This window comes from Planococcus citri, chromosome 5 (assembly GCF_950023065.1).
Source record: "Planococcus citri chromosome 5, ihPlaCitr1.1, whole genome shotgun sequence".
Taxonomy (NCBI): Eukaryota; Metazoa; Arthropoda; class Insecta; order Hemiptera; family Pseudococcidae; genus Planococcus; species Planococcus citri.
Window position 1 is genome coordinate 48867730 of NC_088681.1, and position 15315 is coordinate 48883044.

Below are 15315 nucleotides of genomic sequence, written 5' to 3' on the forward strand. Positions count from 1 at the left end.
GCTACAATTGAGCTTCAAAGTTTTTTTGACGTCACAAAGATGACGTCATCAAAGCTTCAATTTTTAACATGTACTTAGAGAATAGGAGATCGAAAGGTGGATCTATTCCTGAAGAAACTCGAAAAGTATGGGTGAACTCATTGTCATTGGCCAATCATATCTCTTCAACTTCAATTTTTTTTTTCAATTAGTCACTTTGAAATTTTTACTCCTTGCATAAAAATCAGTTTAAAAACGGGAAATTTGATAAGTACATAATATCCAAAATGGTTAGATTTTTTTTTTGATTGTCATGGGTGAACTCATTGGCCAATAATATCTCTCCAACTTCAATTTTTTTTTCAATTAGTCACTTTGAAATTTTTACCCCTTGCACCAGTTTAAATACATATCTATAAGAAATTTGATAAATAAATATCCTGAATGATTTAATTTTTTTAAATGTCAAGTGTCAAATCAGTTTGAATCCAGGAAGTTTTGAATCCAAAATTGCCAAGTTGCCTTGATGTAGGTAAAATGTTAATCTTGCCCTCATCGCATGTATAGGAAAATGGAATTTGGAAATTTTAATTTTGATAATGGAAGCTGTGTTCGTTTTGACGCGATTCTCAAGAATCTGCTTTTTTGGACAATTTTAGAATCGATTTTTTTAATAAATTAAGACTCCGTTGTTGATCTTACAAAATCTAAAAGTCTTCTTTCGTTAGGTAACTGATAACAAAATCCAGAATCCGTTTCAGAATCTATACTCGGGGAGTAGATTCACAATCGTCATAGAAACGGATTCTAGATTCTTATATAGAATCCGTGCTAAAACGAACACAGCTGGAAAGAACAATATTTTTGTTATGGAATTTCATTTTTTTGGCTTGAAAATTTCAAAATTTAAGTGATTCATATCATGTAGGTATAGGAAGATGGAATTTGGAAATTTTAATTTTGATAATGGAAAGAACAATATTTTTGTTATGGGAAGAATTTCATTTTTTTGGCTTGAAAATTTCAAAATTTAAGTGATTCTCATTGTAGAAATTTCAGTTCTAAAAAACGAAAGCAAAAAGACCCGAACAAAGTGAGGGTAAATGCTCTCAGAATCTCGCATAACTTACCTACCTACACTTTACACAAAAATTGAATGAATGATGAACAGAACCTCTGACTCCATTTTTCATTAGTCACTGATATAAAATTTCTCAAAGAGCATCTATCTACATCTAGTTTTTGGGAGATGTGAGAAATGTAACTTTTAAAGAACGAGATTACATGAACTAAGTTTGATTAGACCAGAAGGCAACGTTAATCGATTGTAGTAATATTGGATTCTTTCCCCTTCGATTCGAATAAAATTTGAAAAATTGTCCTGCTTTCGTCCTATTTTTTCATGTTTTTCCGTTTGTTGGACAACTTTTCATTTTTAAAATCAGAAATAGGTACATTATAAGCAAGTTTAAACATTCATATCTTATGGAATTTGTGCTTAAATGCTCACGTTGCGCGCAGGCAATCAATATGCGCGCATTTTAACATCACTAGATAATTATTAGACTAAAGACTATATTTTTGTATTGTAATACTGTAGTACGTAGTAGTGTAGCGAAAGAAAAGAAACGAAAGCCAGAGAGGTGGTGGACTGGTTGTTTGTTTTAAAGGTAATTGGTTTAGAAGGGCAGGAGGGTGACTGTGAAGAACGGAAACGTTCGAAACATACTAGAATTACACAGCCAGTAATTATTGTCTGAAGTATTTCTTCTAAATTCGGTCCAACAATGTGGAAAGAACTAAGTATTTAAGTACTTAGTACTTACCTATACTTTTTGTATTGCTGGTTGTGCTTAGTTCGTCCATTTATTTCATTCGATTTCAAAATGAGAATTTTGTGGCAATATTTGAAGAAAATCGCCAGACAATTACTAGGATCTGAAAATATGTTCGGTTACAAAAGTACACTAGCCAATCAGATGTATTTATTGTATTGTATTTTCGGCGGTAAAATTTATTTCACTGATAGAGTTCACAACCAAGTGAAATATTTTTGGTGTTTCTTGAATTCATGTTTGATCCTGTTTTCATACGTCGTTAGTCTGACATATCTTTGGTGCGAGGAAAAAGACGATCTCGTGTTATTGCTGTTCATAGCAAATTTATTTGGATTCGTTCATCTCGTATTATTGGGAAGTCCTTTGATTTCTTACTTATGCAGCGATGGTATTAAAGCAACCATCCAGCACATTGATAATATTGCTGCTCTCATACCATCAAGCTCTGATCCTAAACATATCCTCAATGGTCCGATCAAACACTTCTCGTTGTTTTTGATCTCCTTCGCTGTCAGCAGTTTGTCTTATATCTTTGTGTGTGTTTTCGACGTAGCGTTATTTTTTGAAGAAGACAAAGTGCGCAGTTATCTGTATTACGCGTATCCTTTTCCTTTCGTTCGAGAATACAACACTGTCTGGGCATTTGGTATCATAACCATCGTTACATCGATCGTCTTTTCACTCTTGATGATCCAGGTATGGTCGATCTTCATCTTCATTATGTACTGGAATATCGTGTGTTGTGGTCAGTTGAAAGCTATTGGAAACAGTTTGCATGATAGAATGCAGAAGTTGAACGTGTATACTGACGCAGAAGTTGAACTCCAACGAGAATGGAACAAAGTGTTCGAGTTTACATTAAAGCAAGCCATTAAAGAATTTCAAAATTCTACACGGTATGATTAAAAATTATTTCGGTTATTTAGTAGATAAAATATAGGTAGGTATGTACTTCCATCTTCTGATTCAATCTTGTAAACTCTCTCGTACTCGTGCATTGTATACATACCTAAATATTTATTATGGTGGTTGAAATTTCAGTATTTGCATATGTATTTATTTTGTCCTACCATTTTATGCCAGAGTTGCCAGATTGCAAAAAAGCATCAAAAAATATACCAGTAGGTGATTATACCGAAAGTATAAAATAAAATGTAGCCTCCCAAAAAAAACAATTTTTCAAAGTTCTGCAATAATAAAGAACGTTTTTGAAAAAAATAAATAAAATAATATCCCGAAAAAATCGTTATTGATAAAAAAATTTTGGTTGTTGAAAGAAGATTGGTTCTATTGTACCTACCCAGGGCCTATTTGGAGTACTTTTTGGGGTAGGTGGAGGATGTACTTTGTCATTAGTACGTGAATTCAGTATCAAAAAATGTAAAAATACTGAAATTTCATCAGCCATATCTACTCTCAGGTTCTGTAAGGTCAATATTGATTGTTTTTCAGATTGATTAATTATTTGAGAACATTTTTTGAAACGATTGGTAGTATCGTAATCATACCTGCTTTTGGTTATTGTGTGGCTCTTCTTTATATTGGCGGTTCGGTATGTAAATTGTATTAAAATATGCACCTACTTAATTCATTTGTTTGAATACCTAAGCAAAAATTAGACACTTATACGAAAGTGATTTCCTATAAGTATTATTTTTTTCCTCTTAGAGCGATATGTCATCGATGCTGAAAGTGAAATATTTAGCTGGTTGCGGGGGCTGTGTTACGACGGTATTTATATTCCACTTGGTTGCACAAAATTTAACCGATTTGGTAATGTTGAGTCAATTCACTTTGTGTACCTAATAATATGCTTTTTTTGAAAATATTCACCGATTGCTTCACTTCACTCTTTTCCTATACTAATCTTTTTTGATTCATGAAGTAGTTTGCAAATTGTTGATTACCTAGGTATCAGAAGTATCTTCGGCTGTTTACTTTACTCCATGGTATCGTTCAGTCAAAGTTCGAAAAACAGTCTACATTTCGTTATACCAAACGCATTCAGTGAAAGAATTTTCCACCTTGAAAGTGTACGGATTGCTGTTCAATAATTTCTCGCGATTTTTGCATGGTTTGGTGTCGTACACGAATGTTCTGCGTAAACTTACCAATAAATGAATTTTATAATATCAATATAAGCATTATGTGGTCCATAATAACTACATGGCATAAAAAATGTGCGATTTTTTCCGCTTCCACCCCCTAAAGTGATGACCCCTGATGAGAAAATAATTCCCTACTTTTTATTTTTTCCATTTTCAAACAATTCTGGCTGCAGTAGGCCCCTCAATTTTCAAAAATTGAAAAAAAATCCAATTCAAAGAAAAATTTTTAAAATTTCAAAATTTTGAGTTCCATCATCTCTAAAAGGTTCCTTTTCAGTAAAATAGACTCTCATGACGATTTTAGCCACCTCCCACGAAAACCAACCTGACCCTCCAGAATAGCTGAAATTCATATTATTATGTGGGATGTCCTAAAATTAGTTGTTGTTGGTCTTTCCTCCTCCCAACCCACAAAGTGGTGTCCTTTGGTGAGAAAATAATTCCCTATTTTTTATTTCTTACATTTTCAAAAAATTCGGGCTGCGGTGGGTCCCTCAATTTTCAAAAATTTTAAAAAAATTTAATTTAGAGAAGAATTTTTAAAATTTCAAAATTTCAAGTCCTATTATCTCTAAAAGATCTCTTTTGAGTAAAATAGACTTTCATGACGATTTTAGCCACCTCCCATGAAAACCAAGCTGACCCCCCTCCCCATCTTCCCTTTAATGATTCAATATCAATTATCAATGGTCCTTTTGATAACGAGTTTTTTGTTATCAAAAGGACCATTGAGGGGCCCACCGCAGCCCGAATTTTTCGAAAATGGAAAAAATAAAAAATAGGGAATTATTTTCTCGACAGAGGTCGCCACTTTAGGGGATGGGAGCGGAAAAATCCTAACTTCAAAAATAAGGACCACCCTAATAAGCATAGGTATTACTTTTCTTAGAATTAGCTTTGATCTTGATAGAAGATGATGTTTTTTTGTAACAGTCTTCTCTTCAGTTCGGATTTGTACTCATGTGAGCACTAATCTAATCAGTTTTCGCTTAGACGCTCAGATGGTTCAATACATGAAATGGAGTGTAAGTAGTTTATAAATCTGAAACTGTCAAATTTCACTGTTTCAAGAAGTCAAAATGTCGTCACAGGGATAAACAGTGAAAAAGTACGGCTAAAATCATTACTTTAAAATTTTAAACGTCTGACTAAATATACGTCAAGGAAAGACGACTCCTGAAAAAAGGAGAGAGTGATGAAAAAGAACAGTCTATTCGTTCGAAAAAATATTTTCAAAGTTAGATCACTACTTATTTTTAGTTTCACGTAGGTATTACGGTACCTAATTCAAACTAGTCTATTATTGAGTACATACATTAATAGTACATACATAAATCCATAGTGAGTGCTGTAATTCTTATTGTAAGCTTGATAAAACGCCACTTTAAAATCAGTTGTGAATGATTAGTTACTTACTGATCTTATAATTTGAAAATTAGCCTATGCTGTCAACACAGGTCACCTATTTCAGCTTTTTAAAAGTTGTTTTCAATTTGACAATATATTATGTATGTATTATTATTATTATTATTATTATTTGGATGTAAAAAAGGCGTTTGACTCTGTAAGTCATGAGATACTTCTGAAAAAACTGTGGAATTTGGGTATCTGTGGGTTCATGCTTGAATGGTTTCGCTCATATTTAAGGGATAGGAAGCAAGCTGTAAAAATTTAGGGTGTGCTGGGTACATGGTTTGAGATAACTGCTGGAGTGCCACAAGGAAGTGTGTTGGGGCCAATCTTGTTTCTAGTGTATATTATTGATCTACTGAGACTGAGGGGGTGAGTGGGACTTTTTATTCATTTGTAGATAATCTTGCTCTAGTGCTCTGTTCTAAGGCGGTTTGAGGTTGTAGTCCACTCTTGTGAGGAGGAAGAAACTGAGTGTGGGTATCCTGCTTTGCAGAGAGTCAGAGAGTACTGTTATCTGGGATTGGTTATTGATGATGGACTGGCCTGGGGCCCACAGAGTCAATTCTTGCCAGCTAAGCTCCAAAGATTGAACTATCTTCTTTTTTATCTGTCGAAGTTTATTGGTCTCAGTCACCTTAAAAAATTCTATGTTGCAATCTATGAATTAGTGTTGAGATATGGGCTTGCCATTTGGGCTGGGTGTGCCAGTTACTTTACATATCCTATAAAAGTTCTACATAAGTGGGCTGCTCGGACTGTTGTGGGGGTTTCTCGAGACTGTCCATCACAGTTGGTGTTCTTGTCCCTTGGTGCGCTGAACTTTGACAAGTTATACTCTCTTGATCTTGGGTGCGGAGCTTCAAGTTGGAGGGGGAGAGACTGCAATGTTCCAAGTTGGAAAAAGTACCACTCGCAAAATCAGTTTGGTTATACATCAGCTGCGTTTGTGCTGGGCCTACCAGCTCAGTTACATAATGTTCCAAGGTGTAGGTTTAGGAGGTGTCTGAGGCTATGGTTGCAGGGTAGTACTTTCGAGCCCCCCTGATCAACTTCACTGGAAAGTTGGTGCCTGGTAGGTGTCATGGTGCGTGTCTAGGTGTTATGAGCTCACATTTTCTCATTTACTGTGTACTTGTTCTATTTTTGTTGTTGTTTTTTTTTGCTGCAAAATATCTCAAATTAATAATCACCTGTGTGTTCATTGTTCAAAACTTTCTCTTCTTATACGTATTTCATGTTAAGTGGTTTTCTAGTTGGAGGGGATGGGGGAATTCTTATATACGATTGTCTTTTTTGTTTGTTTGTTTTTTCTATTATTATGCCATTTTTTCATGTATTTATTTATTTATTTATTTTTTAAATTTGATTGTTATTTCAATTGGAATGTGCGTATAGTAATAATAATCCGGCTCCTCGCCTCGCCTCTGGGCATAGAGGGGTCGTCAGTACATGTGTTGATGTACTATATCAGAAAGTAATAATAAATTCACTTCATTTCAAATAGCACATATCTACTTAGGCAACTATTTTGAACTTTCTTTTATTGTTTGGGTTGAAAATGGGCTTAATCGAAAGTTTAGACTCAAAAACAAAAAACAAGAGTGAGTTTTTTGAATTTCAGTTGTTTTTGTGGTCAGGAGAGACTGTCAAAGTTGCAAAAATGACTGATTTTGCTCCTACTTCAAGAGTTTGTACTTTTGTAGCGACATCAGTATTGTTTTTCGAAGGAAAAAAAACAAGGTGATTTTCGGATTCTATGCACTTTTTTAAGTAAACTTCTTTCCCTGATTTTTGATTTTCGAAGTTTCAACCATCTAAGACTAATTTTTCTAAATACGAAAAATTCAATTTGAACTTCGGGTGAACACAGTTCCGCGCCACGATTACGTGGTGGAGTAACGCCAGCGTCGCGCGCACTGAGTTTTAAAATATTATACAAATAAAAATCATCGGTATGCGCTTGAAACTTCAAAAATCAAAAATCCGGGAAAGTAGTTTACTTAAAAAAGCACGTAGAATCCGAAAATGACCTTGGTTTTTTTCGCAAAACAATACCGATGTCGCTACAAACTTTTGAAGTAGGGCAAAAACGGCCATTTTTGCAACTTTAATCATCTCTCCTGACCACAAAAACAACTCAAATTCAAAAGTCAACACCCCCACTCCGTTTTTTGTTTTTGTGTCTAAAATATCGATTAAGCCCATTTTCAACCTAAATACAAATTTGCGGTTACCTAGTGTTGGTAATTTTTCCCATCTTGAAAGATTTTTTCAATAAACACGTTTTTTCCATTGTTTTCAATAGTGAAAATTTCTTTCTTGGTTAAACTGACAAGGGAGACCTTTTTTTGAATATCCCCCTCTGACGTAAGCAGATCGCAATGTTTAGAAAGAACATCCAATGAACAGAATTTCATCTGCCCAAATTGATTTTTTGTGAATTTTTGAAAATTACTGCCTAACCTACATTTTCGGTGAATTGTGATTTGTGTTTTTATTTTTATTTTTTGAAAGATATGTAATATGATTTTATTCATAATTGATGGCTACCTATTTGTCCTGAAACTGATATTTATCATCTCTTCAACGTTGCGAAACGTGTCGATGGGCATTACTTGCACCAAACAGATGCGCAGTAACAAACTCGAGTTCATCGCTCCTTTCCCTGTGCTCACCCTCAGGCATGAATTTCCCACTCACCACTCTACTCTCGGTGTATCCGTGTAATATTGCTGGGTTTGCTCCTAATTTTACGTCACATGTGGGACGTTCTCATTAGAGATATACCTTGATAAAACGTGGAAGTTAGGGGTAAAATAGGTGAAATAGATAAAAAATTAAAACTTGATTAAACACTGATTGGTCAAGAGCGGTTCGTAGGGTTTTCTGTCGGAGAGGAAAGAGGAAAGGCGAAGAAAAAAATATACTTACAGTCCTCAGGGATGCAAACAACTATCATTTATTACAGTTCGTGCTATTTGCAATGTTTATTATGTAGTTTTCAAAAAGATTAGAATGACTCAGTAAAAGTTATAAACAATTTCATTCATTCATTCATTCATTCATTCAAGTACCTATTGTTTATTGTTAGTAATATTTCCGCGATACCCAACGAATTTTACAATTTCATTCAAAAATGAGAATTTTATGGCACGAGTTGAAGAAAATCACGAGACAGTCGCTCGGAACAGAAAATATCTTCGGTTACAGAAGTACAGTGGCGAACCAGCTCTACTTACTATATTGTTTTTGCGGTAAAATCTATTTCACAGATAAGGTTGATAAAAGAGTGAAATATCTTTGGTACAGTTTGGTTTCCAGTCAACTTATATTTTCGTGCGTACTTGGTTGGTCATATTTGTGGTACGATGATAAAAACGATCTCGTGCTCATGCTGAATATGTCTATGTCCATTGGTTGCATTCATACAACAACGTTGGGATTTCCTTTCATTTTGTATTTGTTCAGCGATCGTATCGAAGCAATGATCGACTTTGTCGATGGTCTCATGAACGTCAAATTTCAAAATACCGTTCTCAAAGATGTGAAGAAATATTTCTCGTTTTTTTTCACATCCCTCTTCGTATGTGTTTTGGTGTTCTTGTTGGCCAGTTTTCTCGATGTGATATTATTCTTTGAGGAGGATAAAGTGAGCATTTACGCTTACTACGCATATCCTCCTCCGATGGTTCAAAAGTACAGCAGCTTTGGGTCGTTCATGATGGCGACTGGTGTCACTGGCATTTTATTTGTCGTTATAACACTCGAAGTCTGGCTGGTTTTCGCTTTGATGTTGTACTGGAGCATCATATGCTGTAGCCAGTTGACCAGTGTGAAAGACGGATTGCATGCCAGAACTTGTGATTTAAATCAGTACAGTGACACCGAAATTGCACTCTCACAGGAATGGAGAGGAATCTTCGAATGTACGTTGAAACGGTCCATCAGAGAATTTCAAATGGCTACTCGGTATGTTTTTTTTTCTTATTTTCAACAGAAAAGGGTCCTTTTTTTCAAAAAAGAGAAAAAATCCTAATAAATCTCGTTATTTCTTCAGCTTGATTAATTACATGAGAGGGTACGTCGAATCAATCTGTACCATACTTTTCATCGCTCTTTTTTGTTATGGTGTAGCTCTACTGTATGCCTGCCTGTCGGTAAGTACTACTTAATTGCTTACATTTTGAAAGCACTTATATGTAGTAGGTAATGTATGATTTTCTGGAACTTGGAGAATCATCGATCATTAAAACACTATTTTTCATTAGAAATTATTTACATAGGTATAATTATGGCCAAAAAGGGTAAACGCACGACAAAAAATCATGACAAATGAAAAATTGCACTTCCAAAAAATAAATCTGAAATGAAATTCATGACGCAAAACTCCCAAAAATAAAATAATTATGCAAGCTCGTTGAAAGTAGGTTTTATTTCCTGAAAAAAAAATTGATAATAATAAAATAATTTATCTGCTAATCTATGAACCGATGATGCCATTTTGAAGTGAACTCACCTTGAATGAAAAATCAACAAACGTCCATCAAGTTGAACAATAGCCATCGTTTTTTAACAAGCATTTGACATTAAAATATGAAGCCTTTTGACCAAAGAGCATAGCCTGATAGAATAGGTTATTTGGTCCTATCCTCGAATTTTGAAATCAAGTACCTACTGGAAGTTGTTTCATATGATCAAAAACCTATTCACGCCTTCTGGAACAAATTCAAAATTCTGGAGAAATTGAAAATCACGCTGGAGGTTCCTGAATGGCTGGAAATGGTGAAATTCGCTCTCGGGGGGGGGGGGGGGTGGGGGGGGGGGTAGTTTTGGACAAAATGCAGCGATTTGTGCAAAATTCAAAAATTTACTCGCACACGGAAAATTTTTGATTTGTGACCATTTTCCTTATGTACAAATTTGGTCAAAAAACCACTCTTGAAGTGCCACTCCCAAAATCGGCTCAAATGTGGATAAGCTCGTTTAACCCTTAAACACCCAAGCAAATCCTGAGATGTTATGAAAAAATGCTTTCAATTTCCTGAATATGATCATCACAAGTATCACTTTTACTCACAGTTCACCCCCCAGCCCCTTCTTGAAGCCACCTCGATAATGATAGACTTATTTATTTGATTATTGTCAAAAATCGAGGAAGCAAAAAACCCGATCGGGTCAATCTTGGAACTAAAATGATATAGTTTCATTAGATGTAATGAATGAGTGAAAGCATAATCCCAAAGAACACCCCACCCCTTTTTGAGAGACAAATTTTGAAAAAAGTTGGGATAAAATACAGGGTCCCATGGTCCATTTTTGGATGAACATATTGATGGTAGAGCTTTCACAAAATGAAATCATGAAAGGTGTGTGCAGGGTGGACCAGAGCGATTTTTTGAAAATTTGATATGCTTGTCTCGATAAAAACCCGAAAAAACAGAGCATGCATATGCAGAGTACATAATACGGAAATATTCTCAAGTAGGCTTGAAATGGCAGAATCAAGAATTGAAAGGAACACAAATGCTCTTAACGGCACATAAGTTCAGAAAATCTACAATCCACCCATCAAATCTGTTTATCACACCATGGATATTCTTTCTCGATATTTGTCACCAAATAGTTACATCTCACAAAGGTTAGCAGTATGATTGCTTTTCTGCAGAAATATCAAAATAGGTCTATCTACCACTTCAAAAAGCTTTACACAGTCAAATTGCAGCACTCCCTGGCATTTCATAATGTTCAAGCATTCATGAAGAGGTCACTATCCCTCCTCGATCATAGATAAATTTTTGCATTTTTGAAATATTTTACCAATTTGTAGACGAATATTTGAAAAAAATCCCTCTCCCCCAATTTGTCAACGAATTGAAGAAAAATACCATCTTTCGTGCTATAATTTCATTTTAAGAGTGAAATATAAATGAATTTTTCGTCAATTCGTTGACAAATTGGGGGAGGGGGATTTTTTTCAAATATTCGTCTACAAATTGGTAAAATATTTCAAAAATGCAAAAATTTTCATTTTTTAGGCTTCCGATGGTACTTTTGCAACAACGGTAAAACTTGTAATTTTTTTTCTCGAAAATGAAAAAAATGCCAGCCCAATTTTTTGATATGTTATTCTACATGAGAAGGACTAAAACTGAGAACTTTTTCCGGATTTTTTTACTGGGGGAGATCACAGTTATATTTAAATTATAGGTTTTTAAATCGATTTTTTTAGGTTTTTGAAAGTGGCAACACTGATTTGGACATCATTCGTCAATTACCCTCTCAAAGTACTACAATTTGAAAAAAAAATGAAAATTCTATACCACGTACAACCGGAGCAATTTGCAACTGAAATTTTCCTTTTTCGGCCATTATAGAGAATTTTGAAGCGCCACAGCTCCGTCAAAAAAAATTGAAAAAATGTCCGGTTTGCGTCATTCGTCATCGTTTGATGACCTCTACAAATGATCTGATTTTGAAAAAAAATCGAAGACCCCTCGAGCAAAAATCCGCCGATTTGGCATGGAATGACCCATACCTACTGTGTTTGAAACAAATAGGAGGACAGCACTTTTGTACCTACTAATCTATAAAATAATATACTGTATTATGTACATCTACCTATATGTATTTTTTTTGAATTTAGAATGACATGCCGTTGTTGTTGAAAGTAAAATGCTGCAGTGGGTATATTGCTAGCATCATGGAAGTATTTTTGTTTTACTTGATCGGACAAAATTTGGATATCACGGTAATATACCTATCTATCTGTACAGGGTGGCCTGCATATTATCATGTAAAATAAAAGAACCTCGACGTATTCTGCTCATGAATACAAACAAAATAAGTTATACATGTACATGATAGGGTTCAACCTCTGCATTTCCGAGTTAATAGCTCCCAAAGGCACCGAATAATCGATATTCAAAATGCGATAAAGTTCATAAAAATTATTCAAACGAGTGAGTTGTTCGATGTTTCGGCGTTCTTTCAACTCCTTAATATTATTATTTGAAAAAAATTATCGACTAGGTGTAGGTACCCTGAAAATTGAGTCCATTTCACCCCTAAGTTTGTTCCAGTAAAATCGGAAATTTCACTAGGGCATTCTCACATAGTGCAAGAAGGTATCTATGCAAGTGAAACGTTGCCACATTCGAGTAATTTTAAATGGTGAATATTTTGCTGGAGTGAAGTGAGGGCGCGAGCTGAGGTTTGGGGCCGCAGAACAACCCACAGGGAGCAGAGCTCCTTAGTGTTCGTTTTATCACTATACTTCATAGAGTTCTCTTAATGAAAACTTCTCCAAAGTTATCAATGTTATCTTACCTACTTTGTTCTCACGAGCCGATGTTATAGGTATACTGTACAAAATACTTTTTTTGAAATAGGTTTCTGAGGTATCGTTGGCTGTCTACTCTACTCCTTGGTACAGATCAGTGAAAATACGAAAAACGGTGAATATTTTGTTATGTCAAACGCAATCGACCAAGAATTTGGCTACATTCCGAGTATACGGGTTGCTGTTCCGTAATTTTTCGCGTTATATGCATACCCTGGTATCCTACACAAATATCCTGCGTCGACTTACTAATTAATGACTTGCTGGTATTTGCATTGATTGGAGTAATGAGTGTTATGGACATTAGAATTAGTTCCTAGCTGTGTCCAGTTATCCACTACCTACTTATAAAACTTGAAGTACATGCAAAAGCTAAATTTTCAAATTTATGTTTTATTTAATCAGAGTTTGCGCAGAGCACAAAAAGGCACCAGTTTCTAATTTAATTGTCTAGAAAGTCAGAATTTTATATAAGCACGCAATGCACGAACAGCAGGTTCTTTTCAATGTTTATGTATCATTTTAAGCACATTTCCTGTGCAAATACTTACTACCTATGTACATTTTATAATATATTTTTTAATTTTCACTGAATAAAGTTGACTACTTTGTCCGATTCTATTAATTATACCTACTCGTGTAATATTTCTTAATTCTTATACTGATCATTTTCTACTGAAGTTATAAATCTCCCTCACCTCTTTTACTGACTTTTCGTACGAAAAGTGGAGTATTGTATTTGTTGCGATAGGAGAGTTGGGCCGGGGAATGACTTTTCTTTACGTTTTGAGGGTCTGGGATCACGATACGCTCATTCCCTCAAATTCAGGTTTCCTTATTAACGTTTATATTATATATATATATAATTTTTTGGGAATTTTCGACTTAATTCGAAAGCTGCAAACTTTTGGATCGTGGTGATAATTTTGGTTTGTAGGATGGTAGAGGTCTAGTGATATTTCCAAGTTTCATCGAAATTGGTTCAGCCGTTTTCTAGATAATGAATTTTGAAAAATTTTGAAAAAAAAGTTTGAAAGTTTGAAGTTCAACAACTTTGGAAGGTTTGAACTTTTGGAACATGATGATGATGTCGAAAAATCCGGCTAGTGACCTAGTTGTAAGGTAATGAATTTGATCGAAATCGGTTGAGCCGTTCCTGAGAAATTTCATTTTTAATGAATTTTGTGCAAAGTCACCCCGCAAATTTTATCGTTTGATCAACTCGGAAGCTGTGAATTTTTGAAACATGATGATGATGACAAAATATTAGGCTAGTATCCAAGGGGTGAAATTTTAAATTTCATCAAAATCGGTTAAGCCGTTTTTGAGAAATTGATTTTTTTATTTTACCTATGATTTTTTTCATGTGCCATTTTACCACATGAAATTTATCGAATTTCGTATTATCTTGAAATTCAAATATTCGCGGATGAATTTTTGAAATTTGAGTTCGACAAAAATTCGAGGATATTTTTAATGATACGATGTAACTACGTTTAAACGATACGTTTATCGATCAATTTCACGAAAACAGAAATTAAAATTTATCGATTTTCTTATTTCAAATAGTTTAGCAACATGTATACCTTTTAAAAATACATTTTGGAAAAGTACATCGGTAGCCCTACGAAAGGTACAAGGTTCAAATCGTACCACTAGCATTATTTTTTTTTTCATTTTTTAAACGATTTTTGACAGAAAATGTTGGAATTTATCGATTTTCTTATTTCGAATGTACGTGGATCAATTTTGGACTCGATAATTACTCGATTTATTCGCGAATAATGAACCAAAAATTAATTAAATGAATATATTAATTCGCGCATGATTTATTAACAATTGATCATTTCGTTCGTGTATAATTTACCAAAAATTAATCGAATAATTCGATTCGTTCGCGAATGATTCACGAAACGAAAAATTGATACAATGAATGATTCATTGACAATTGATTAATAGGTTCGTCAATTCGTTCGTGAACAATTCACCAAAAATAAATTGAATAAATCGAGTCGTTCGCGAATGATTCACGAAAAATAATTCAATGAATCGAGTCATACGCGAATAATTCATCAACTGTATTCGTTCGCGAATGATTTACTAACAATTGATAAATTCGTTCGTGAATGATTTACCAAAAATTAATCATATGAAATGATTCGTTCGCCAATGATTCATTATTTACGAATCAATTCGTTTGCAAATAATTCACAGAAAATAATTCAATTCGTTCATGAATGATTTACCAAAAATTGAGTGAATTAATCGATTCGTTCGCGAACGAGTCACTTATACGAATCTATTCGTTCGCGAATGATTCATCAAAGATTGAGTGAATGAATCAATTCGTTCGCGAACGAGTCTTTTATACGAACCAATTCGTCCGCGAATGATTCACTAAAAATTGAGTAAATGAATCGATTCGTTCGCGAACGAGTCACTTATACGAATCTATTCGTTCGTGAACGAGTCACTTGTACGAATCAATTCGTTCGTGAATGAATGTTTGAAAAGATTTTTATTTTACGAAAAGTCGGTCTTCTCACGCTAAATGCGTGAGAGTTTTTTTTCTACTAGGTATCAGAGTGTTACACCTATACACAAACGATGGGCAAAATCATTTTGAAAGGAGAATAAT

At 34.4% G+C, this 15315-nt stretch overlaps 2 protein-coding genes across 4 annotated transcripts in view; both read left to right on the top strand.

The window, feature by feature from the left end:
- Nucleotides 1-15315, top strand: part of LOC135847116 (mucin-5AC-like) — a 321695-nt gene that overhangs the window by 227991 nt on the left and 78389 nt on the right. The window lies entirely within an intron of this gene.
- On the top strand, nucleotides 8364-9647 carry LOC135848150 (uncharacterized). Its single transcript, XM_065367955.1, has 2 exons — nucleotides 8364-9307; nucleotides 9396-9647. The coding sequence occupies exons 1-2, from the start codon at nucleotides 8475-8477 to the stop codon at nucleotides 9508-9510; spliced, it is 948 nt and encodes a 315-aa protein (XP_065224027.1). The 5' UTR covers nucleotides 8364-8474; the 3' UTR covers nucleotides 9511-9647.

Bases quoted from the DNA above. Each gene is read 5' to 3' on its own strand.
- LOC135848150 (XM_065367955.1), top strand. From the start codon at position 8,475: ATGAGAATTTTATGGCACGAGTTGAAGAAAATCACGAGACAGTCGCTC. The intron at 9,308-9,395 runs GTATGTTTTTTT...TTATTTCTTCAG, and splicing joins GAATTTCAAATGGCTACTCG to CTTGATTAATTACATGAGAG.